This window comes from Aquila chrysaetos, chromosome Z, assembly GCF_900496995.4.
Source record: "Aquila chrysaetos chrysaetos chromosome Z, bAquChr1.4, whole genome shotgun sequence".
In the NCBI taxonomy this organism is placed as follows: Eukaryota; Metazoa; Chordata; class Aves; order Accipitriformes; family Accipitridae; genus Aquila; species Aquila chrysaetos.
This window is the reverse complement of record NC_044030.1, coordinates 48,872,117-48,899,533: the sequence shown is the minus strand read 5'-3', so window position 1 is coordinate 48,899,533 and position 27,417 is coordinate 48,872,117. Positions and strand designations below refer to the sequence as shown.

At 37.2% G+C, this 27,417-nt stretch overlaps 1 protein-coding gene across 2 annotated transcripts in view; it reads right to left on the bottom strand.

Moving 5' to 3' along the window:
* The window catches only part of PCSK5 (proprotein convertase subtilisin/kexin type 5), a 261,404-nt gene that overhangs the window by 134,599 nt on the left and 99,388 nt on the right, over window positions 1-27,417 (bottom strand). For both annotated transcript variants that reach the window (XM_030004192.2, XM_030004193.2), the window contains exons 6-7: window positions 20,274-20,362; window positions 15,232-15,404 (exon numbers count right to left, since the gene is read on the bottom strand). In XM_030004192.2, the coding sequence (XP_029860052.1) occupies window positions 15,232-15,404; window positions 20,274-20,362 (262 nt within the window). The remainder of the gene's footprint in view (window positions 1-15,231; window positions 15,405-20,273; window positions 20,363-27,417) is intronic.

The window sequence follows — 27,417 nt, the reverse complement described above, 5'->3', positions numbered from 1 at the left end:
CTATGCTAACAGTCTCATTTATACCTCATTTGCTCGCAACTCATCATGTAGCATCTACCTGGTTTTCGGGTAAGCCCACCCCTCTGTATGATAAATAAATGTTATAAGGCATAAAACACCACTTTCTGTGCATGAATTAATTGCTTGACCATGGGTGGAGTTTGTTTGTTTGTGTCTTTTTTTCTAAACAGAGTGCAACTGTGTACCACAAAAAACTGCTGTTGGACATCTACCAGGTCAACCTTAAACAATTAGCAATTCAAAGATTCATTTAATCCAGATGCTCAGAGGGGTTTCACTAAGGCTTTTTGTGCTGAGCATAACTGAACCTGCATCAATGTAAGAAATTTCTTATGTAAGACATAAGAAACCCTCACAGTTCACAATCCAGGCTTGAGTTCTCAAACATTGATGAATTTCACTTTGTGAGTTAATAAAAGTATACTACCTGGAGAGACTCTTCTCTCCAGCAAAATAAGTTAAATATCAAATTCTGGCTAGTGTTGACATAAGGTTATGTCTCTAAAATGCAAGTTTTCATTAAAAAAACATTTCAAGCAGAGAAAAAAATCCCAGGGTGCCAAGTTAAATGTATTATGAAATCCACATTCTCCAGAAGATCAGTCTGGCCAGCCAGGAAGTGTAACTATTTCAACTTCTTTTACTTCCTTCAGTTGATCTTAGCTACTACACTAACAAAAAGATGCAAAACAGAGACATTTTTTGTTGTTTTAAAGACAACCTTTATGAAGTGTTACAGCTTTCCTTCCCCACAACGTGAACTCTCGCCAAATCAAAACCCCCGTTCCCTTTGGGGTTCTTGTTCTGCCTGCTTTTCTCAGCCAGCAGGGGCTGATTCAGAGCCTCCCAAAGCCAGTGGGATGTGTTTTTTGCAACTTCATGGGGCTGGTACTGGTTTATGAACCACTTCTCTTTCATTCTACAATCTTGACATCTCTCTTTGCATATTTTTACTTCTTACCCCTCCATTCTGAAAACATCTGATGAGACAGATGAAAGGAAGGGTAAATGGAAAAATCATTTCATGCATATTCACTGATTTATTATCACAGCAGGTCAGGGAGCCAGAAATTAGGGCCCTCTGTATGTTTGTGGGGAATGGGTTGGAGGATTATGCTAAAGATATGCTGGTTCTTTACTTTCTGATGTCCTCCTGCTTGATTTTTACTGGTTTTGTTTTGGTTTCATCCCATCATCTCTTGTAATTAGATCATGCTTCCCAGCAGTATTCTATTATTTGCTTTCATCTTCTGTCTCCTCAATGGTCATTTTTGGCTTGTTCGTCAATTCTGACATCTGTTTCAGAGTCATGTACAGATTCCTGTCTGGTCCTACATTGCCCTTAAAAAACAACTTCTCTCTCCTACATACACCCCCCCCGCCCAATGTTAATATATGCATAGGCAGGTAGAATACACAGAAAAAAGCATATCATACAGACACACTTCTACCTCCAGAACATGTCAAAATATTCCATCAAAACTTTTTTTTTTTGATGAATTTTCACAAGTATCTGCTATTTGGAGAATTTTACAGTTTTGTTCTTCATGTGCATTTCTTGAAAGCACAGTATTATGTAACTACATTTGGCCAAATTGGTACCCCATGGGAAATTCAGAGTAATCCACCAATACAACCAAGAGAGAAGAAATGAAAATTCAGGGTAATCAAACCACAGATCCAAGGAGGAGAAAAATGGAATCTAAATATTTTGTCTGAAAGTGTATCTTCCACTTTTTTAAAAAAAGTTTTGTAAAGAAAATTCTCAAAAACATATGCATACAGGAAAATAACCTATCAATAACAGTCCATCTGTCATTTTTCTGCTGTCATCATCATCTGGTTTTGTCTGCAAACAGCAGTATACATGATTTGTTCTACTCATGCAATGAAAACCTTTTCACAGCAGGGTAAGACTGTACCTTGTGTAAATTTTGCAGGACTAACCCTTGAATTATTAGCTTCTCTGCACAGAGAATGTGTCTATATTTCTTTAGATGCATACTTATGCTGCTGTACTAATAATGAAAAATGAGCTGCAGAAACAGATATGTGAATACATTTTTGGGCACAAAATGTAGTCTGGATGAAAACATGCCAATGGATGTTAGAAATTCTGCAATGCAGTATTTAAAAATTATAAACACCAATTTAGATTTTAATAGTAATGACGGGGCTTTCAAAATAACAGACATTTGCACCCAAATTTATCTTTCTATGCTAAGTTTTTTGTAAACAAATAATAACAAATATTTCCTCAAAACTAATGTCTCCTGCAAATATATAAAGTATCAACATCTCCGGTATTGCAATAAAAAAGTACCAGGTATACTGACTAATGGAAAAGAGTATTTTCTAATACATACAAAGAAAGAATTCCCGTTCCTCTAAAACATTGCAATACTGCACATTTAACAACTCAGCAATTCACAGAAAACAACGGCATTACCTTCAGTCTAGAAAACATGCTAAAGATCTTCTTCCTAGAAGCTATCTGGCAAAGCAAATGGCAGCCTTAAAAAAAAAAAAAATTAAAAAAAAGCAAACCCCCAAACTAAATTCAACCTGACTAAAATAATGTGTAAAGTAAGTAAGTTCTGTTTTACATTTACTGCCTATTGTTAAACTACCATTTGGTTTCCTCTTTCTCCCTGTTTCCAAACACCCTGCTTTAATTCAATAGACCCAGTCATGCTCAGGAAATTATAAACTTGCTAGTAACTATACCAAACAAGTAATTAGAGCAACAGCATCAGCTGTCCTACTGTATGTGAATGCCATTCCCAATTGGTCTCCTTTAAATACATGAAGTTAAATAACATTTGGACCATGTTACAAAGTTAAGATAAACACACATGTAAGGCACTCTGTAGCTTTTACTGTCTGTCTAAATCTATCAACTGTCATCTGCCAGATGCCCAAGGGTGTCAGGATGAAAAGTCAAGCCTTGAGCTGCCAAAGAAGCCACGTGTCATTATTATTCAAAAGCAAAGGTGCATTTACAAACCATATGGGTACGACTTGAGCAAAACTAAAAGAATTAGCGAACTGTAACAGAGGCATAGACCAGGGTGGAATAGGTGTGCAGCAAAGTGTGCTCAGTTCTTGTCCCATGATGTTAAAAATGCATTACCTTTTCCTCTAGGCACAGTGCTGTTTCTGCTCTTCCATTTGCAATGATAGCTACGCACTCCCTCTTACAAACTCTTCACGATGTCCATAACTGCACTTCTGCTTGTCAGTGCACGTCAGACCATTATGAAATGTTCTCCTTTTGTTTTGTCTACTTTCTTAAATTGCATAAAATGTCAGATAATTTAAAAAAATAATCAAGTGTTCCATTATGGAAAAGAAAAAGTCTTTCACTGACAACTAAGACTTGCTATTGACCTAATCACAGTCCAATTTCCTATCACATTTTCTGGGCAAAGCCAGTATGCTCAACAGGCAGCTGACCTTGAATGAAATGGACTCAGGTCATTGACAAAAAGGCCTCAAGGCAGAAATTGCACCTGGAAAAGCATGGCACAAGAATCTTGGGGCATTCCCACTTTTTTCCTGCTAGTGCCTCCTTTTCCTTGGTCAGCAAGTTGTAAGCAGGGTAAGTGATATGAAAGCTCTTTTTTTTCCAGTTCAACAGCATGGAAGGGTGAGTTTGCCAAGAACCAGAGCCAGTATGAACATGTTCGTAATGACATCTGCAGAATTTCCTAACACTATTCAAAGAACATCCCACGCTCCAAGGGTGTGTGTTTGTGTATGTGTGTGTGTATACATATAAACCACATCTTTATGAGTAAATGCCTTAGTGGTACTGGCAGGAACCATTATAAGGTAGAGGTCTTCACACACTAATCTAGGGACAACCAGCAGCCCCACATACTTTCAAGTTGCTTCCAGCACACTTCCATCTAATAAAAACAGTTTCCATCTATGAGGTGTAGTTTGAGCCAGTGGAGCAAAATTTATTCACACTCTTTTGCAAAGTTTAGACTGGACATTCATTCACTGCTTTACAAGTCCTGCTGCCTTAATCCAGCCTGTGAATCCTGATGTTTTTCTGCCCAGGAATCAAATGCCCCAATAACCCTCCCTGCCTATGGGGTGAGTTGCTGTCTCTGTAAAAGTGATCAAATTTACCAAGGGACAGGGAAGAAAATGTGAAGGAGCACGAAAGGCAGAGGAGAGAACCGCTACCTGGAGTAATTAGAGGTACAGAGGTTGCAGCCAGGGAGAGGTAATTTGGCATCAATATGCTGGAAATCCCACATCCACGAGCAGAAAACAAATCATGAAAATATAAAACAGAGAGAGAAGGAGGGACACTCGATCCACACATAGAGCCTAAACATTTAATTTCCCTTATTCTCCCCAATATTGTCCTAAAATTACTTAATGCTTCCAAGAACAAAAACTACTGCTGGAAAGTGAAATTGATCCTTACACGGAAGTTAGAAAAAGTAGCCCATGGTATGACCTCTTCCTTAAAAACTAATTCCTAAAGAGGAAGTGTTCCTAAGTGAATGTGCAGAACAGAGGTCAGTACTCTGGACACCTAAAAGAACTACTATGCAGGCATGATTTTGAGTGCAGTGTGGTACGACCACTGTAGGGCCAGTCACTAAGGATCACAGCATCCTGAGACGCACCTGTGAGAGGCAGCATCTCCTTGCTTCCAGCTTCCACCAAGTTCTGTGCTCCCTGGGAGCTGGATGCTGCTGCCCTGTGTAGAGGCACAGTGCTGCCAATCTGCTGACTGGCAGCATTTTGCTTTTGAGAAGCAGCATCTCCCAGCTTCTGCTGAGTTTCTACCAGTCCACTTAACCTCTAATCTGGGAATGAAAAATAGGCTGGCACAGCACCCTTTAAAAGACTCTTCTGTAGACTACACAACATTCTCACTTGAAAGTAGGCATCTCTCCAAAACAGATAATGGTAAGCTGAGAGTCCAAGCCAGCAATTCTGAAGTGCTATCAGAAGATAGCCAAACAGATTATTGTTTATTAAAACATCCTCCTTGGGTATTAAAAGTAAAAATTCATGAACAAATGGAGAAATTTCTGAGGCCATTCATTCTCTTGAGGTATCTACACTCAGAAAAATTCACATTTGTGCATCAATTCATTTAAAATGTTCACCTATGATATCTGTGAAGAAATGAGTAATAAGCCTAACAGGTGTACATAATTAAAGATGCATGTTTGAGGGAATGTCTAAAAATTGAGTCTTGTGTTTTTATATTAGCAGCCATGTTTTCACTCTTAGGAAAACTAGGAAGTCAAGAAAATATTTCCTAGTGCTGGAACAGGCACACACACACTCCATACCAATGCAAAAATCTGTCACTACTTACAAAAAGCAATGATTACATTATATTGTTGAAAAGGCAAGTTGTTGCTAATAAAATTAAACTTTTTGGCTACTTCTGAACCAGCTTCTTAATTAAGAAAAAGAAAGACAAATTAATTTATCATGACAAAAAGAAGGAAAAATGTATTTTATTAGCTCATAGGATATGATACCTTTAAAATACTGAAGCATGAAAATATTTTAATGTGTGCATAAAAAAATTACGTATTGAATAACCACAAGCACCCATGCATTAAAACAATAATTATTGGGATATATCAGTGGAACGTTTCAACATGCATCCTTGCATGTGGTGTATTTTTTATTTTACTCTCCACTAGAACAACAGCTTAAACAGCTCCAAGATATTCCCCACAGAGCTATAATTAGTGCTTAAAGTGCAACCAAATGAAGTGTTGGCTGAAACTGAAATCTGAACCTGTGGAATGCTGGAATGAATTTCTCATTTTCCTAAACAAAATAGAGCCAGCTACAGGGCTGCATGAATTCCAGTTCTGGGTCAGGCTACCTCTCCATATTATCATTGCTATTGTTGTTGTTGCTGATATTGTTACTGGGATAAAACAAGGATAAAACAAGCTGTATATTGTAAACACCTGTGATAAAACAAGAGCTGGGTTTTCCAAAATTTCTGGTGCACAAAGAGTCTCTAGTTAATGATAAGTGAAATTGTCTCTGCATTCAAAGCCAAAGTAAACAGGCAGTGCACAAGACAGATACCTGTGTATCTGGACTGGATATAGGATGGACTTCACACAAACACACCCATTCTACGGAGTGGGTTCAGGCAGTTCTCATCGCCTTTATACTACTGTCTGATTAAAAACTCTAGAGAGGAGCCCATGGCCACCAGATCCACACAGTAGTTTCACTTCTTAGGCAGGCTCTTCCTTATGGAAAACTTCAGGTTTTGAGATGTCTGTTGTACTTCTGAGGTTCAACAAAGAATCTCAAATTTTCTGCAAATTTAGCTCTTTTCAGTAGATGAGCAGGAAAACAAGGCTGCTCCACTTCTACCTCTGAAGACTGAGGACTGTAGTAATCACTTTGTGCAGTTTGTCTCCCATAGCATTCGTTTAGGAAGAAAAAACACACTTAGGCTGTGTGCAAAATCATTGCCCTCATGGTTTTTTGCCTTAAACTTATGTTAAATTCTATGCACTGAAAATTCTTGATGCCAAACTTCCAGCAATTTGCCTTTCAGAAATCTATTTTTTCCCACATGACACATAGAAATACATAGATTCTGCTGTTTTTCAAGTATATGAGTAAAGAGGATATGTGATTTGCCCATACAAAGTAACCAGATTCATGTTTTAAAAATGCCCTCTGAAATGTATATACTTAAGTATATGGAAAGAGACCCAATTGCCAAAGCTGCTTTTCAGTATTGGCTTTCCAAATTAAGAATTAACCCACAACAAGAATGGTGTCGTTTCTGATGTTCAAATATATCACCTGTTTCAGGCTGGGCACCCAAAACCAGAGGCCACTTTTGACAACACGTCCAAAAGCACTAATGCTATTCTGGCTTGTTACAACAGTTTCCGTGTATGTGTGAGATGGGATGAGGTAACTAAACAGTTTTGGTTTCCAGCACACTTTGTGACATTGTAAGGAAACTGGACATTTTGAGGTATATTTTCCTGTGACTTTCTTTCCAAATTTTCCTGCCTTTTAGGATTTGTATATTCCATTGAATGTAATGTAAGAACATTTCTGGTATATTATTTCTTTTTCTGCATTTTTTTTTTTTGTACTACAGGTTGGCTTTCTGTGAAAAAGCTCACTTTTCACAGAAAGCAAAGGAGAGAAATTTTAAGGTTAGCTTTGTTTATATATTTCCAAAAGAAAATAAAATGCATAGTATCAAAGTTCACCCAGATAACACTGAGCCTAAACACTATTTCATTTACTGGAAGGCAATATCCCTAATTCTACTTTGGCTGAATACTGAAAGTTGCTAACTATGTGCAAATGGTAGAGCAAAGAATTATTATTAGCTTAATGATGTGTTAAAGTTGTCACCTAAATTGATTTTTGCTGGGCAATCTCAGTTTGGAGAAAACTAAATCATATCAAGTATAAACCACATCTGCAAAGCCATTAAGGCATTCTGAGATATGTGTATCAGCCAAATGCAAGGTAGTAAGACCTAGAAATGAAGCTTGTTGGTAAAACACACAGGAGGGTGGACAAACTCTTGGAAAGCGGTAACTCTGAAAGGGAGTTTAGGGTCATGGAAGATAACGAACAGGCAATGAGCTGTCCTAAAATGTAGTCTGCTCCTTGGATCGGTAAGCAGGAGATGAACATGAACGTGTGCAGGGAAAAGGGAAATGGTACTATGCATGCACAGAGAAAGCTTCAACTTCCATGCGCCATTCTGATATCCACACTTGAAAAAATAATGCCAGGAAACAGAAAGTGTTTCAGAAAGAACTACAGGAATGAACTGTGGTTTGGAAATTCTGACTAACAGAAGGAAATTGAATATACAAAAGATTACTGTTAAGGCTGTAAAACAGATTTTGAAGGACAGAGTAAGAGGCACCAGCATTAATGGGAACAGGTTAAAATGCAACATGCGCTTTAGAATCCCAGGTAAATCTGTTATGTTTTTCTCTGGCAACTTATTTTATGCAGAGAAATGTATTAGAACCAGTCTGTCTGGTTTCTGCAAAACATGTGATGAGCCCTTCAAGAAATCGGTAATGAAACAAACGAAAAAAAGAAGGTTAACGTAACAGCAAAGTGGAGGTGGAAATGGTTGCACTGGAGATGATGTGGGCTGTGCTGGAGAAGCACGGGGTTTAAGGGAGTTACGAGGAGAGTATTTTAAGGATGAGTCAGGGAAAGAAAGTTATTAGGTGATTTTGACATAAAAAGAAAGAACATGTTAGTGAATCTAGTAATTATGATCACCTGCATTAAAGAAAAGAATTCAGGCTGGAAGATGTGGAAAGAAGCACCACTCTGATGAGCAAGGAGATGGACAGCCTAGTTTTTAAGTGACTAATGAGTGTGGCTTGTTTGTCACATCAAAATGAAGTCTGAGAGAGGACTGTGTTCCATAATATGTCAGAAATAAAAATGGAAGGAGCTGAAGCACAATTTTGGCCCAGGAACAAACGGGCAGAAAACTGCACATGAGTAAACCTGGCTGTAACTCAGAAGAAAATCTCTAACCAATAGAATAGTGACAGCTGTGAAATGGTCTCCCAACAGAAACAGAGGGGAAAAAATTTCTAATTCATTCTAGAATAGAAATTTTTGAATGTATTTATAGGACATAATGCCTGCGATAGTAGAGAACTGTACTGGATGACCTACACGGTCATTTCCTGTCTTATGTCCCTATGTTCCAATTTAATTTATCCAAGAGATCACTTGGCCAAAATCTGTAATTACTTACATGTGGAGTTTTCTAACACCCATAAGATGCACCATAAATATAGCAGAAGAAGCATTTTACAGTGGAAACTAAGAAATTTAGATGAGTAACAAGCTATATATTTTTAATAGTGAAGGTTGTTAGTGACTTGCACAGCCATGGACATAACAGGTTTCAGTCAAGACTGGCTCTTCCCAAAAGATGTACAGAAAACAGAAAATAATAGACAGATCAAGAAAACAGGAATATTGATGCAGCAATAATTGGATGAAATTTTGCTGATCTGGCTTATGATGAAGGCCAGGGCTAGACAATAATCACCTTTTCCGATGTTAGAAGTATGAATATTATTTCAAGCCAATGGTGCTATGTCTTGTGACATCAGAAGGAAGAATTACAATGTTAAAACGCCATATGACTTTTCCAGTTCTGGTACATAGTTAGCACCCACCTGTAGTACAGAGCCACCCAAAGTTTAACTTGGCACGTTGAAGTAACTATAACATTACATGTTCAGATATTACATCATATATGCAATAGGGATACACAGCATACATGCAAATCATATAACAGATAAATGCCAGGACCTAACATTAGGTTACATCAGCATACTGAAAGTCATGTCTTTTGAGACCTTCCCTAAGCACAGCACTAATTCTTCTGATTGATCTTCAACAAGTAGTTTTTGCCCAACTAATTAGAAATGCACAGGAGGTCTTGTGCATGCAAAATGTACCTATATACGATCTGAGATATGCTTACACACAGATATGTGTTATTCAGTCTCAAACGGCAGCTATACAAGGTGAACAAACACAACACACAGTTTAAAAAATCTGGTCTTAACCTTTGTGCATCACAATATTTCAACGTATAAAACGACAGCCATTTTGGAAGTTATTTTGACACATTTGACTGGAAGTCTTCTTGCAGTAACTTCTGTCTTTGATTTTTATAGTGCAATTCTCTGGCAAAGCAGAACAGAATAACTCCTCTTTGTGTAGGCAACACATCCTACTCAGAATGATGCAGAGAGGTGACGACAGGACAAATAAATTTAAGAGAAACATCTGTGGTGCAACACAGGCAGCAAACCTTTGCCGGGACACTTGCAAATTATGAACAATCTCTTCCGCTTTGGAGTAGAAACATATAGTGAAAATAGAATAATAAAAAATATGTGAAATCCTTTTCTTTCTTTTCTCCTTTTATTCTCTTCCCTTTTCTTCCCTTCCCTTTTCTTCCCTTGCCTTTCTCTCTCTTGCATGCGGGCAGGAGGCTTGTTTAGTGATTGTAAGGGAGCCTCCTGCTCCCAGCAAACACTTTGAACACACACTCTGTGGCCAAAGTTGGTGAAGCGAGAGAGATGAGAAGGGGCAGTGATGATGATGGGAGGGAAGGTACCAAGCCGAGTTCTCACAAGAGGTTCAGCCACACAGCATCTGATCATTAATGTCCATCAAACATTTTGGCTTGTGTCCAGCTTGCTAAATAGAATGGTGTCACGGCAATAAGATGAAGGCCCCTGTGCCGACACAGGCAGAAAGCCAAAAGTTTCCATGTAGATTTCCCTGCCTCGCCACCCTCTTAGGTTATATTAAGGATGACCTGCCCTGTCACTGATTTGGACTACCTTATGGGTACTGCAGAACAAACAACATAAAGCATGCAGTTGGCAAGACATTTGGAGAGGTGAGATAACCAGCTCTTTGAAACCCTGCAATGTAAAATATCAACGGGGGTCATATATCCAGAAACTTGACTATTAGGTCTTTGCCAAACAGCAGTGAAAGAACAAGTCAGAATATCTGAAATGCGTTACTCTCCAAATAATGTTGAGACTGATCCCAAAATAACAGGCTTATTTGTATGAATAGAAATGAACTAGTCTGAATGCTGTATGACAGAGCCATGAATCAGCGAGCCTAAGTCTCTCAAGTGCTTATAGCATTGTGCTTATAGACTGTGAGATACAGTCAGTCATCTTAAAATCTAATGGTACTTTGGTTTTACCTTTCTGAATCAAGGAAAGGCTTTTGTCTTCTCCCTTCTGTCCCACACTCAGCACAGTCTTATTACATGATTTGGCCACAATCATGTTTTGCAATGCTAAGTCTGTTTGTTCTTGAATGCAGGGTGAAATGTGACATAGCATACCTAATCGTTTCTTGAATACGTTACTTTTGGACATACTGCCCTTTGCCTGATTTGTTCTGTGTGATTATAATGGAGTTATTTTTGAGATTATTAGGTCTACAACTGCTAATACATTGGTATTTAAAACAAAGGCCTCTAGAATTTTCCACCCTTATGACTACACTATTTCCAAGAAGACCTTGTCAACTGGAAGCATGATATAAAGGGAGTTTTTATATTTGCATAGAAATTGTTTGATAGCAAAGTCTCCAAGGTTTCTCTTTGAACTCAAGTATGCAAATTCAATAGAATTAAACAAAATACCCTAAAGATGACAGAAAATCATGGTACTTGAGACAGGTTTAAAAATTGGTTTCCTCTTCCTTTACCTTGATCCTGGGCAGAATTTTTAAAGCTTATTTAACTTGTGGGTTAGGTTGTCATTTCATAAACTCAGTTATTACTCAGTATCCTTTCTTTAAATAGATTTGTCTATTTCAATTCATGGCATGTGCTGTCTCTGTGGGACTCTACGGAAAAACTGTACAGTCATTTATCTTTGTTATTTTCTGCAGGATTTGGAAGCAGTAATCACATTAGCTCAGCAGATTTAAAAATAATAATAGTTCTAAAACACCCTGCATGAGCTGTTAATTGGAATAATATGTGCTAAAGATAAACCAGGCATTTTTTTCATGGATCCCAGTCTCTCAGCGAACTGAGTAAGAAACTGTGGCTCTTGCATCCGCTTCGTTTTTACTTCATGAGTATAATGTAAAAAAAAGTAATAATTCAGTTTAATTATACTCTAATCAAAGTTATACTTCAGCACCACCTTTGATTTTTCTAATTAAACGAGCTGAGCAATATTTCCTTTTCAGTTGCTTTTAAAAAATCTTGACCTTTCCCTTTGCTGTCCCATTTTTAAAAAATAATATCAAATTGTGTGTGCAAATGCACAATAAATGAATATAAATCTTGAACCTTTGTGTAGATCTGAAGGAAGGTCTTGCCAAATTTTCCTGTACCTACGTTACTTTAATTTACATCACAGATGCTATACTAGATATAATACTGTTGTTGTTCAGTTCAATATTTCTAAAAAAGAAAGGTCAAGATCTGTATACAACATAATAAGCATTTTTGTCTGCCTATTATTATTTGCACAATTACTGTGACTGCTAGGGGAAGTCTATGTTTGGCTGAGTATCTAGTCATTACCTTGGACAACGATCTGATTTTAGGATTATTTTGGCACAGAGATAATTCATCTTTTCTTCTCCCATTTGCCTCATCTTTTAAAATGACACATCTTACGACAGTGTAAGGAAATATAGAAAAATTACCTCTATCTGAACACGGAAAGGCATGGTTTATTAAAAAGAACGAGAACAGGTTCATCTTAAAGTAATTTTTGGTCTGGAAACTAAGCCCATTAAGGAAGGTGGTAAGTGAGACATACATTTACAATCTTTCAGTCTATAGTACGTTTTAAAGAATGAAAATTAGAGATTAACCTTAAGCATTTTGTATTTCTTATCAGTGTGATTTTATATAAGTTTTAAAGACAACTTTTATTTCCTTAGTAGAAATGAAAAAGCTTTCATAGTCAGAGCTAGTCAAAATTTCCAAATATATGGAAATATTTAGATCTATTCAACTCTGCATGGGCAACAAAAAGTTGATAAAGTGAAATAGAAGCTAAACTGTAATAATAATAATTTGACTTGAATCAAATATGATTTCTACTATTTCTCAAAAAAATATACCAAACTCTTCTTCTGCATTGTTATCAGAAAATAAGACCACCTCAGAATTTTAAAATTCAATACTGTGTTTCCACTATATACTGGTACTTACTAATAATATAGAAAAATGTGCTGGTAAAATGAAATTCATATGGGTTCTGTAGGGTATCCTCTCATATTACAGCTTTAATAATAACAATGGAACAATAATGCTTGTAGGCAAGATCCATGCTCTTGGCAAATTATTCCACATTCTTGATTTTTACCAGATTTATCCCCATTTTGAAGTTTCAATGAGGAAATACTGAGTTCTTCTGGTACAGAAATTTGGGCTGAACTTTTCATGATTGTCTCACCTACATGAAATAGGACATTTAAACTAACACATATATATGTTTAAGCATAAAACTTATTTTGTTCAAGTTCCTCTGCATCCTGCAGCTCCATTAAGGTCCCCTTCATCATTTTATTGTTATTCTTCTCTGTGGTCACTGTCAAACAGTAGTAAATTCTAGCTAGGTGATGGGGAGCACTGATATTCCATCTAAAAGGAGGAGTGAATATGCATGCGAAGCAGTAATGAAGACATATTTTGCCTTCTAGATACTTTTTATACTGTTCTAAGAGCACTTCAATAACTATTTTAGTAATGATTACTAAATACAGCAGAGTTCTCTGGGGCAGAATCTATCAGTGTCCCTAAATGTGTTTAACCGCTGAGCGCCTGGAATTTCTCCCAGGGTAAAGTTAAGTACATGCCTGAATATTTTGCTATGGTAGGCTTCACATATTACATTATGTACAACAAGCAAAAGAGTAAATCTGCAGCTCCACACTGAATAGTCATCGTATGACCAAGTGAAAGGAAGGCAGTGGCCTGTGGCAGCATGGTTAGTAAAGCACTCACAGAACTGAGTTTGAAAGACATGTCTTTAACATCACGTAGCACAGGAAGCACACAGTCCCTGTTGTTAGTTTAGTATTTCAGTAATTGCTCTTCATAACTTACCTGCTAGGTGGTTGAGCATGTATTATTATCCACGTTTGGGGCAGGGAGGACAGGGGGGAGGGTAAGAAATTTATGTAACTTTATCAAGGAACTGAAATAATCCAGGGATGCAGCTGTGATTAGATGTGAATTCACACCTCCTAGGCTTGTGCTGTTAGGCAATGTTTATGGTGATACTGGGTATCAATTTTGTGATGTATTTATTTACAACTTACAGTCAAGTATACTGTAAATCACCTGAAACACTGCACTGTGCATACAGACTGTCAGCTTGACCAGGTCCTCTTGTAACTATATCTATTCCCCCTTTGCACCCATTGTACCTGTTTACTATTATGACTGCTTTTTATGGTATACCTTAAATTAATATAGTCTCTCAGTGGCAGACACTGTCTTTTACACATGGCATAAATCTTTCAGGCTAAATGTTAGCTATAGTTTGCTAAAATCGGTCTTGGCATACCCGGTTAAAACACTTATTGACTTCAGTAACAGCTGCACTTTCCGATCTCACGGCAGTGTTACCATGTTCCAGTAACTACATTTCAGTTCCACTTTGGTCCAACACTTTCAGTCTCTTTAAACAAATGTTTTGTATTAATCCCCTCTTTTCTGATCCTAGAGCCACCCACCTTTGAACTAGCAAGTCTCCTGCTGCATTCAAAATAATGTTCAGACCTTCAAGTGCAAAGCTTCAAAATCCTTTCCACCAGTCCTATATAGTGGAAAGAGGTGTGAGCACTGGAAGACAAGGAATTCCCTGATCTATTTAACAGGCAGGAGGGTAAAAGGAAGAACTAAAAACTGGCCTCTGACATCAAAAGTTCCTCTAACTACTCATTTCCTTCTGTGCTCTTATTTGTTTGACAGTAACTTATTAAAGAAAATTTAAAAGATCTTAGATTTTTTTCATATAGGGTTGTTGGGGATTTTGTCTGTTGTATTATTGAAGACCTCTGGGCTACATCACAGAGAAAATGCAATAGCACAGACTTCTAGAGAAATCTATACATAAGTTATAAATAGGGTGTAAGTTCTCTGAGACCAGACATAAACGCTAAAAGAAACATGGGTGTAGACTTTTTTTAGCCCCCAATTCCCTATTAAAATCATCAAACTTCCATTAAGAAATCAAGCAAAAAAAAAAACCAAACAATGAAAGAAAGGAGGAAAGAAGGAAAAACAGTCAAGCCTTTTGCTTTAAAATTGCATTGCAATTCAGATTTGATGATCTGGCACTGCTGTGCAAGTAGCATTTTTCAGTCTTATTTTTTCTTGCAGAATTACATCATTACCTCAAAGCAGTTTTAAAGGATGCAGAGGATGATGTGTTCCAGCTGAAAATGAACAGAGCTGATACTTCAGGAAGGACTGACCGTCAGGTCAATATAGAAGCAAAATGCATTTTTAGTTTTACACAAAGGAAGTTTTTCTTCTTTCCTTCAGAATCCTTTCCTCTTCCCCAAGCTGTGCACTTGCACGTACCAGGCATGTGTACCCTTACATTTGCACATGAGAGCAGATCCAGGAGATGCACTCTGATGCCAACCTACCATTCTGATGCCGTTCTCAAAGGCCTGACGTGCTAGAGAAGCAGGTCCATCCACAGTCTTACCGTCGTCATCAGGCCCCCAGCTGGCACTGTAGATGTGGATGTGCTGGGGATTAAGGCTTAAAGACTTTGCTTCTACCATGTCTGTCACATCTCCATCCAGCATCCGTACACCTTCAGAATGAAAGATATAATGAACAGGACCAACCAACTCAAAATGCTGCTTTTTTTTTTTTTCCCCAGAGAAAATTGTTGTGTAGGACATTGGATTGAACGACCATAAGGATTCTACTGTTGTTAAAAAAAAAAAACCCCAAACCTGTTTGGAAATGTGTTTTTCCAACAGCAAAAAGTTTCTAGATGAAAAAATACAAAAAGGAAGGAATATTTCGGTCTTTCTTCATGTTTTAAAAATTATCTATAAGTCATTTATTCACTATACAGCCTTTGAACTTCAATAACAAACTTTTACACTAAAGAAAACTTAAAAAAACACTTGAACTTTGAAATGTTTGTATGCCTCACTTGAAGATAATATATCATTTTTTTTTTCTCCTTTTATATAGCAGGGAAGCTGCAGCACCTACTTTGAGTCATTCACAGTCCTAAGTATGTTGACAGATGTAATAAAAGGATCTCTGCTGACAGATAAACATGGGATTATTCCATCATTGTTATGAGGATGCAAAGAAGAAACTGGGGAGAAAGCTTGTGTGTACAAACCAATTATCATACATAGTAGCAAGGTGATTACAAGAAGTTAAGAACAAATACCCTATATGTAACATTATTCAATCTGAAACTACAATATTGTGAGCATCCTCCCCTGTGCAGAAGATTTTGTAAGGTATAATCTGAAATTCTTGTGTTAAAAGAATCAATTCATGTGGGTTTGGACAAGTCAATGTGTCAGCCCTTCTAAAGTGAATGGCATTCATGATGTTTTAAGATCACTAGACTGAATAAGGTAGGCTTAAATTTGGGATCTGAGAAAATCTTAAAAGTTCTTCTTTTGACTAACTGTAAGACTTTTTGACTGAAGTTAATTCTGACTGATAAAAACGCCAATGCCAGTTTTAACCTAAACAAGAAAAGGGACCTACATACAGCTAGTGTGACATCTGATCAAAGGGATGTTAAATATGAAATAATAATTAGCATGCAACTGTATGATAGTACAGAGTAATGATCACTTCTACAATTAACAAGTTTGATGCTCTTTCCCCTTTAAAAGGCCACTGCTATTTATCAGCCAAATTTACATATTTTTAATTACAGACACATTTCATTTTGCTTGTGAGCTCAGACTGAAGTAACTTGAGTGTTTACCAAGACCTTAACTTCCAATTAACAAAAGGCATAGGGGGTCCTTTGTTGAGAGAGGGGTTTTTTTTTTTTTTCTGACTCTAATTACTCAAAAATGAAAAGTGATCATATTTCTAAGTTCACACAAAAGCTGCCCATGTTTTGTGAGATAATAAACTTTTACAAACAGTGATCTCACTCTGAACTTTACTTTATAAAAAAAGTCATTAAACCAACTCTGGGATTCTCAGGTTTTATTTTTCTTCCTCAGCATAATGTCAGAAAATTAATGATGGTTGGAAGTTGTGTTCTCAATTTCTTTCAAGCACATTAAAATACATTTAGTTCTAAATAAAGACAATAAAAGGTACACTGCTTTTGAAAGAATGAAAATAAAGCTTTCCTTTATGTCTCCATTACTGCATAGCAAGCCTAAATAATACTACATGCACCTGGTGAATAATAACTCCAAATTCTTCTGTTGCATCTGAAGTAATTCACACCAGTTTTTTTTGCTAACGGTGAAGTGGTCAAATCTAAAGCAACATGGACAAGACTGTGACTTAGGTGTTGCTTTCTCCAGCCAGCATCTGACAGGCATGCTTCAAGGGTGACTTTGAACAACAGACATCTCATTCGCTATTTAAAACAAAAATAATTTCCCTCCTTCCTTCCTTCCTTCCTTCCTCTTTCTCTTTTCCTCCCCCCCCCCCCCCCCCCAAATGTCTGGAGTACTTAGTTCTGCTGATCACAAAACTTCCAAACTGCATTTGGCATGTGGTGATAGTGCAACAAATGCTGTCCAGAAGGCAATTAACAGACTGCTTTTGCAGAGTGTTCCACCTAAGACTTTAGAGCTTTGTAAACTTTTTCCAATATTTGCAGTAATTGCCAAAATGTAAGTGGCATTTTAGTCAGAACAAACTTTCAATGAATCACAGGAAACACGCAAAACAGAGCTGAAAGCAAGTTTTCTTTTAAAATGTTTGTTTTTAATCAGCATCTGACTTAAACTTTAAGAAACAGCTGAACTAATTCCTCGTCAGCTGAAGACAATCTACATCTGTTGTGCCATAATTCAGTGTAACTGTTTTCCCGTCAGGACTCGAGCTCTGCCAAGTAACTAAGCACCCAAATCCCCACAGATGCTGTGCAACTTCCACAATCGGTCTGCAACAATAATAACATGCTAACCATCCCTTCCTATAAAAAGCCTCACAAGCTCTGTAGGTGGTGATTTGCTATGTGTGATTACTGCAGAGATTCACATTAAAAAAAAGATCTACCCCTATGGTACACTGGTTTGTCTTTTAGTGAAAGGGCCTGTAGCTTAGCTAAGCACAAACTGCAGGCATAGTGCATAATTTTTTGTAAGAAACGTGTCACAACCTGTAAAAGAACTGAAGGTCCAGATTGCAATTTCACTCAAATTTTCTTATCTGCAGGTTACATCCCCACTTACACTGTTGTAAGAGAAGGCTCAGACTTTCTAAGGATCTTATTTTTGACCTATATGTGGTCAGCGGTACTTAAATGTGTGGGAACGAAACAAGGAGTACAAATATATTTAGAAAAAAAGTGAGCATTGCTGGTGGATATCTTTGTTAATGACTTCCCATCAGAAAGATCATTAATCAGATTTGTTTAACTACCAGTATTTGATGGAATATTGATGGAAAGGATTTATTTTCCCCTTTGCTTTATCTCCTTACTATCCCTTACATGTCCAGAGATGCTTTTTGGTTTGAAGTAAAGAATACTTATCTTGGTGGAGCAAACTCAACATCGCTGTCGGCAGGTGCTCCTCTATGTAAGGAGAATGTAATTGCTTTACCTCAACTCTAGTTTCTTCTCCAAGAAGGCACCAGGAGGTCTTTAAATCCCTGGGAAACAAGCAAGCTGAACACTAGTTCAGCATAATATGACTCAACATTTTACACTCTATATGGCCTGTGGAGAGGGAACACAACCACTGCATATTCACTTTTAAAAGGTGGTACATTACCTCAAGTGAGGCTTACACCCTGTTATTAATTTCCAGCTTTATTTTAAGAGCAATGTTAGTGATGGCTCTCCAGAATCACAGTGACAAATGGAGTGAATAAAATTTTTATTTCACTTAGACCAGAGAAATTTCTTGAAGGCTGTTATATTCTTCATACAAAATAAATAAATGAATGAATGAATGAATGAATAATAAAAAGGCATACATATCCTGTCCTTACTGTTGACATTAACTGCATTCATACTATGTCCATCTGCATCAGTTTTTACACTATATTTAGAAAAGGCTGTGATTCAGCTAATATGCCTGGAGGGTTTCTAAAACATTATTATTGCACATTCCTAATGTTTAATGAATAATAACCTATTCAGGAGCCACTAATGGAGAACTTTTCAAGGACATGCCTAAGCTGTTGCAGGTTGTGTGACTATCCAACTCACAAATGAAACTTCTCCAGAAACCATCATTTATGTCTATCAGTGCACTAACTCCCCTCTGACTCTGGTCTGACAATGCAATAAATCTGATTTCATAGCTGCTGGTACATGACCAAATGGCATGTCCACATGAGACAACCTATTAATCTGCCACAAACTCACCCAGTTGGCCAGTTCAGATTTTCTAAACCACTCTGACAGGGTAACTTTGTGCAGGCAGGCTCTCCACCTGAAGAGAAATTGTTTTTATGCATCACTCTAACCTTAAGCTGGATCAGGTATTGTCTATATTCTTGAAGCCAACAGGAAAACAGAAAGCTGACGTTAGGATGGTGTTGTGTGCTTTGGCTAATTTAAAATGGAGCTGTGCTCACATTTGATTTGGATCAAACTTGTACTGATCCAGTAGAGAACAGATACAGTACTATTAATTGTGGAAACATGGCCTCAGCTCTGCCTGCTCACATTTTTGAACTTTCCTCTGTGTATATATAGGTAAACATGTTTCTGTTTTCACAGATGGGCTTTATTTTGGGACAGAAAATCAACAATTAATGAGTTTGAGCTATAGGTCTTTCTACTGAAAGCCAATATACCAATCCCATGATTTCATCAGAAGTTCAGGGTAAAACTTCACTTGAAGCATTAAAATCTGGCAGAGGCAGGCTACAGCCTAGGAGACACGTAGATGACATCTTGACAGTCACCTCCATAAATAAAGGCAAAGGTCTTAATAGGGCAGCTATTGACTAAGAATTCATAGAAACTGCTTGGAATCTCTTGGCTGAATGAACAAAAATTCCTTCATCGAATAAGCAAGAATCTGATCACACAGAGAGGGATCAAAAGAAGATTAGCTCCAACCACAGCCAAAAACCACAAAAATTTGTTATGTTTTGACAGTGTTTTGTTTGGGATCAATATGCAAGGTAATATTCCTGATGTGTACATTTACTTCTGGTTTGTCAAAGGTCATCACTTAGAGTTCTGAATCTGTGAGAAAACCCAAATGTCCTAATTCTGGGTTTTGTGTTTTCATCAAAGGTCTTACTTTCTATTTTTCTGTGTGTACTGGAAGGCAGTGTTCCAGGGAGCACTGGAGAAGTGTCACCGCAGACAGACTCCTTCAGTACTGGTATTTAATGACCCACTCTACAGCTAAGATTTTCTTGCTAACACAACTAGGTTTGTTATCAATACAAATCTCCTTCTCTTGTTGAGAAAGGTCTGAATGTACCATTTAGCACAAGTGGCTCTTTGGTTACTTTTTCTTTGGTGGGAGATTGTTTCACGTACCTCCAATCTTGGCATTAAAGGCGATTCCTACTGTGCAGTGTGAGTTGTTTGCTGTGGCTGCCACTTCTCCAGCACAACGGGTTCCATGCCTGCAGTCAGACAAACATTTTTCCAAGTAAGCACAGACTGTTCGGATTAAAGGCTTTGACTTTGCTCATCCTCAGGTGCGAAAAGCACAACTATCCACAATGTCCTGCACTACTTAATCCCTGGTAGTAATTTATACTCATGTTACAATATTCCTCCGAACACATTTTAACATCATTATCACAATCATATTAAACTCTTCATGGTAGGCTTTCTAGCTACTGGAAACACGCACAGTTTGTTTCCAAACAAACTTTGTTCCAAACAGAGCAACAGAAAGAAGTCTTGGATACCAGTTCTTGATTTTGAACCAATTCTTACATTATAGACAGAATTTTTGTCCTGCATTCTCCCACAACCACTCATGTTGCTAATATGTAGATCTCCATACAACCCCCAGCAGGCACAGTGTGTACCACACTTTTCCATGAGGAAGTTGAGATTGCACCAATGCCCCCATTGCTGTTTAGAGGCAAGCCTAAGACTGACTATATGCCAGGTATGCTCAAAGCTTCTGTATAGGCATGTCCTGGTCATGCCTTGGGCCAACCCTGCAAGCCTGCTGCCTTTCCTGAAGCAGTAAAAACAGGTGAAGTACCCTCCACAGCAGAGGTACACCCTGTTCCTGGAAGCAGAGGTGGGCTAGGGTATAATCCTAAGAAGCTGCTGAAGGAAAACACAAAAGCTCCGGTGGTTGCTCACTCCCTTCCCCATTGTGCAAAGCCACAGTGGGATGACTGGTCTAGCCCTGATCCATGTTCTCTACAAGGTGACAGTGGTCATCCATATGACCACCATGGTAGGGAAGCTTCTCCTGCTTTTTGTGATTTTTGCCTGCAATACAGGTTTCACAGGGTGTATTCTACCAGTAAGTTTTGCCCTCACCCTTGTGCAGTTAAGCAGCTCCATTGCAGAAATGCGACACAAGCAACAAGGAGCAGACAGGGAACTTCAGAGACCTGCTGTGGAGAGGAGATATGGAGTTTCAGACCAGACAGGAAAAGAGATGGGGAGTTGAAGAGACGGAGATAGAAAGATAATGTAAGTCTTGGGTAGCCACAAAGAAAGAAGTTAAAAAGTCAAGGCAAAAAATAGATAACAACAAGGCAAGCACTTCAGAGGAGTCTAAGTGAGGTCAGTTGTGTACAGAGGCACTCTTCTGCTGGTGGTGGTTGTCAGACTGCTTCCATAGACATCTGGAGAATACAGGTGGTTTTGAATTAAAGTTAACACCCATATTACAGAGAAGAATCACAGTTGCTTTCTCTTGGTACAGCTTGTTTTGGGTAAAGTCACTCTTTATTTCCTTACTATTAGTGCAACTTTATTCCCTTAACCTTTTGAAACACTTAGATGAGGAACACTAAGATAACTTGTTTGGAATGGATTAATGTAAAGAAAGAACAACAACAAATAGGACTATGAAAGAAAAGAGAGGAAACAAAAAAATAAGCAATATAAGTGATCAGTGCTGACCCGTTAGAATTTCAAAGGAGATCATTCAGTTTATCAGATAAGTAAGATTTATATAATCTATGAAAAAAGTGTAATCTTTATTCACAAAATCAAAGTGACAAGTTGGATGCTGATAAATCCTAAAGCTGGATCAAGGTTTCACAATTATATGTATATCTCAACTAATTTCCTATTAATCTGTTCACAATTCATCATTTGGTTGCCAAATGTAATCAGAGAATTTTTTAAGACTGAATTTGAAGTTTATTTTTCATATGAAGCCTAATTTTCAAGCCCAATTTTTTTCATTTGAAGAAAGCCTATTTAACTCTAATAGATATACCAATGTCTTATCCTATTACAGAATTATTTCAAAAAGCCTGAATTAAATAATTCAGGAGTCACAGATGAAAACAAGTTTTAAAAAGATCCTTCTTCATTTTCAAGTATTTTCAAATAGCGTTATAGCTCTATGTTTGTTTGAAGTAGGGTCTTTTAAAAATTTATTAATATTTATAGGAAAATGCCTGTAAGAATTATTTACGAGACACATGATTCCCAAAGTTTCCTTCTTCTCATTATGATTTTGTTGGGTGCCACATGTAAGTTTAGAGGTGTTATCACTCAAACATCAAAGCATGGATGATTATACCCTAGAAATGTAGAAATAACCGCATGCATCACGTCAGTGCATATAATTTATTAATAAATCACTGCCTGCCTAGTGAAAGGCATGTGGCCGAGCCGCAGCTTCCCAGCAGGAGACTGCATTGGCAAGAAACCCTTCCTGGGTACTAAGTTTGGGAAGCAGTGATGGGAGGAAGGCTTTTTGGTAGAGAAAGGGGACAGATAGAAACCACACCTGGAGGAGGGAGGCTGCCTGAAGAAGAATGGAAGAAACAGCTCACGTTTCTCCATGGTTCCCAGTAGAGTACACGGATACCCGCTGCTTCGTTAGCTACATCCACTGAGCACTGCCAAAAGGGTTAGATTTCCACTGGATCACCAAACACACCCTGGTCACCCCAGGGCCATGTAATGATTGTAGAGAGGAAACAGGGGACGTGTGGCGGGTGTGGGTGGGGTCACAGTGTGACTGCACCTCCCAGCAGCAACCCACAGTAACACGGGATTAACAGCAACATGAAACTATAGCCTAAATTCCAGCTGAAGTGGAAGTAGCTGCAGTGGTAGATGTGACTTCTGTAAGAAGCAGCCAAGGCTTTAGAGGACTGGTATGGAAGTACCATGACTCATATTTATTGAATTAAAGCACAGCAAGAAATTTCATGTAAATTTCTCATAGTAAAAAGCATATTCCAGAGAGAATTAGATCTCCAGACAGTTTTAGAACATGTGAGTTAAATCAACTTTGCTGACTATTTCACTAGTCCTCAAGTATTGGAAAATCCTTCTTTTTACCATATTTTAAGTCCAGTAATGGTATAAATATATTTTGTAAGCAGATTTTTATGTTAGACCCTTGCTTCTGTGCCAAGATTATTGTTAATTGCATTCTACATTTATAATGGAAATGACAAAATTAGAAGTTGTTTTATTCATTTCAAGGTCATATGTATAAAATTGCACTTCTTACAATCAGTCTCCCACTGTGTGAATTAATCATATATGCAGCTCAATTTGTTTTAATATGTTATCTTTTATAGGTCCTTTAAGTAATATTTCTGTTATGCTGTGAAAGGGAAGACTTTCTAAAAATTCTGCATATAAAAAAATACGTTCTTTCCACACTGCTTTTAATTTTCCCTGTCCTAGATTTTTGCTTGAGGTCTACAGTCTGGAACATACTCTGAATTCTGCAGTTAAAATTAGAAAAGTCTTCTGATTAATCAGTACACTTATTTCTTAACTAACTTGATAAACAAATATGATGAAACTGATGCCTGAAATTGATTGTCTGCTTTAAAGCTATGAAAACTTTTACCGAGCATGAAATCCTGAAAACTTCAAACTACAGTTTATGGAGGCAGCATAACCAGTAACAAGGGGTGAAACAAGAGGTGCTTTCAAGTTAGCATTTTTTGCGAATGTATACATATCGAAACACAACAATCTCCTGTCTTTGTGGGATGCCTGCATCACCTACAACGTGTTTAAAAAGTTGATGCAGTCCTAGAAGAAAGCCTGACTGCCCTTCTACAAAGGCCTATCCTGATAAAGTTTAAGGGTCGGTCCTTCATTTCACTGGATCGTTTGCCAGCTTATGTTGAAGGAAAATAAGTTCCCAGGCTATTAAATGGCACTTCGAAGAGACACTCAGATAAAAGGTTTTGCACTTGTCCTTTGTGTTAATGTCAGGGTGATGTAGTATCACAGAATAGAAACATGAAAGAAAGCTTGGTTATGAGACATTCTGCCCATCTACAAATGTGCCTCCTACCTGGAGTCTAATAGAAAGAAAAGGAATGGAGAGAAAAAAAGCTTTTTTGTTGTTGTTTGTTTGCCTCATAAGGAGAGACATGAAAAATCACTATTCAAAGACAGATTTAGGCTCAAGAGGCCATCAGGTAAAAGAAATAAGATGTCACAGGCATTATTTTCAAACAAAGTTGTACTTAGATGCTTATAAAGTTGGCCAGCACTTTCCACCATAAAACCATCTTTTATGATTCTGCCTACCTTTAATTGCTTTAGCTAGTTTTTCCATTCCAGGCAAACAAGTACAACTTTTTCAGAAACGCATTTCTTTTCATTTTTGTATATCAGACAGACAGAAGAGAAAGAACAAAGAAAATATGCAGGCAATTAAGACTGATTTTCTTCTCTTTTTATAAGGGGGAAATTTGTCAGTCTGCCATTAACAGCAAGTCAGTAAGGTGTCAAAGACCTACTCATGAAGACCTTAGTAAAGATAATTTTCTTGCCTTATGATGCCCTCACTATTATATGGAGAACTTGAAAAAAAATTGTTGAAGAAATACACTTCTATGAAAAGGTGTATGTTAATTTTTTCTGCTGCATGCATGAAAAGTGCTTGAGCACCTGGATGCTAAAGGTGCAGTCTTTTGATGACTCTCTAAGTATAAGATAAGAGAAATTTAACAGCTACATACTAATCTGTTACACAAAATAACTTTTTTCAGTAACAGATTTTTTCTGAGACAGAAATGTCTCAGTATTTCAGGCAATGATGGAAAGAGAAAAGGTGTATGTTCTGTGATCAACTATCAGTCTCCATCCCACTGACTTAATTGAAACATAAGACATTTATCTTTCAGTAATCACTCTTAATTTGCCTTTCAGAAGAGGAGGAAGGTATAAGGTACCAGGAACACCTTTAACATAAAAGTTAATGAAGGCTGCTTCTGAATGTTTAGAGTAAGGAAACATTCAGAGTTAGTGAAGACAGCTGCTGGTAATTTGAAAAGGCCCTGACACATAAATTGGCTCTGCATTTCAGAGCCTCCATCTCTGACAGCTATTCTTTGAATTCCACAAACACTTTGACCATGCATTTCTTTGTTGTATTTCACTCTTCTGGAGTTCATCAAGTATTTCAGAACACAAAAAGCTCAGGGGACTGGAGGATTTAAAGCCCTCCAGCTTTTCATGACACTAACATTATAGTCCAGCCCACTTCAACCTGTCACTAATGAGTCTTTTCAGAACAGGAATTTAGGGAGAAAAGAGTTTCAGAATATTTCAATGCAAGCCCAAAACAAACATCTCTGGGCGTACCAGTAATTTACTGAGGTTTTCTAAGAGATATGCAGCATAGGAATTAAGTTTGTAAACAAATTAAGAAAACAGTGGGGGTTTTGCAGGGAGGTGTTTGTTTGTTTGTTTGTGTGGGGTGATTGTTTTTTTTTGATCCAGGGAAATGTCTACAGAAAAGAAGAAAACTTCACATCCTTTGCAAATCCAGTGCTAAATATTGTAAGAGTGGATATTAAATAATTGTAAAAAGGTTAGGATAGTCTAAAAGTTTACATAAGATTATATACATTTTAATAGACTGTGCTTGAACAGCTTATTTTTGATAACCGTCAACTTCCTTTCTCAGCATAATTACATAATAAATATATTCCCTATTCATAAAGACAATGCATTAAAATTAAGAAAAACACTGACTTAGTTTTTATTATAAATTAGAGCAGAATCCCAGGGATGGAACCTGTAACATGAACTAAACTATGTAGTTGGTGGACATTGAAAACTATAGGACTAAAGGAACTTTAAATGTTAAAATAATTTTCAAACCTCTATGGGGAGAGGAAGAATGGAATTTTAGGTAGCCATTGTTATCTGTAGGAAAATATCTGAGTTGGCATTTATTTTTTGCAAAACTCTTCTTTAGTTAAATTCTCAAATGTTTTCAGTATATTCATAAACAGGAAAATGTGATACCTGAGACACCACAATGTAATAACTGCTGCAGAAAATACATATTTTAACAGCAATCATCAGAAATGCATTTTATCAGAAATTATTTTTATTGCATCCCAGAGTAAGTCTTATGTAGTGCAGAATAAATAATGTTTTAGATTTGTTCATATATAAATGATCTCTAATAATCTGGACGATGAAAAATACTTTCCAAACTGGCACTAGGTTGGGATGTTGTTCTAGGAACATCTGAAAAATGAGATATAAAGGAACTGTCAGAAGTTAAAAGCATGGTCAAGGAAAACCTCAATCTTTAGCCTTTAAAACATAATCTGCTACAGCTGAAAAATAATAAGAATAAAGCTATTTCACAAAGGAAAGATATTTGGATATTAGTGGAGAAAGAGATGACAGAGTAAATATGAAAAACAAGTTAGTTATTCAGATCTTTAATGTGAGATATCAGGAAAAATGCCAAAGACTTGGGTGTTACATCACAGACTGGATCTTGTTTCTGAGCATCACAGTGTTGTAATGTAGTTACAGCACAGGACTGGAAGCTGTCTTGAGTCAAGGTCCCCAAAGCTAATGACTTTTTGCATGATTATGGGAAGTTACTTAAAGAATAACTTGAAAATATCTCATCTATTTCTCACAAATAAAATCAAAGATGACAGCATTAAAATAAACACATGTAACACTTCACATCTCAGACACGCATATCTTAAACTTAATAGTGTGGGTAACAGCAATGCTGCCTTGCCATCTCTCTACATTTGTTAGCTGTTAGTAGTAAGCAGGTAATTTGTCACAAATGTGAAGTTCTGATATGAGCTCAGCAAAGCACTGTGCTTCCAGAACATTAATTACCATTTTACAGTTTTGTTTTTGTGAGTGGACAAATGAATCTTAATGTATAAAACAAATATGCCTTTTTTTTCTGTATTTTTTACCAAAGGCAAAACAAACAATGAATAGAAGGTCTGATGGAGCCAAGGAAATATGACATAAAATGAGAAATAGCAAACAAAATCAGCAAATAATATATTTAGCCAAGTATATAGTTTTATGTATTAAAAATAAAAATATTATTTACTGATGTCTTAGTATGTTTTAACCCAAGGTAAAATTTTAATTCAGCCTCTTTTCTGGAGGGAAAAAGGCAATGGTGAGAAGAGATAAAACAGTTCAAAAGCCAGCAAACAGCAAAACTTTCAGCTGAGCTTTTTTTTTTTTCATACAGCCTGTCACATTA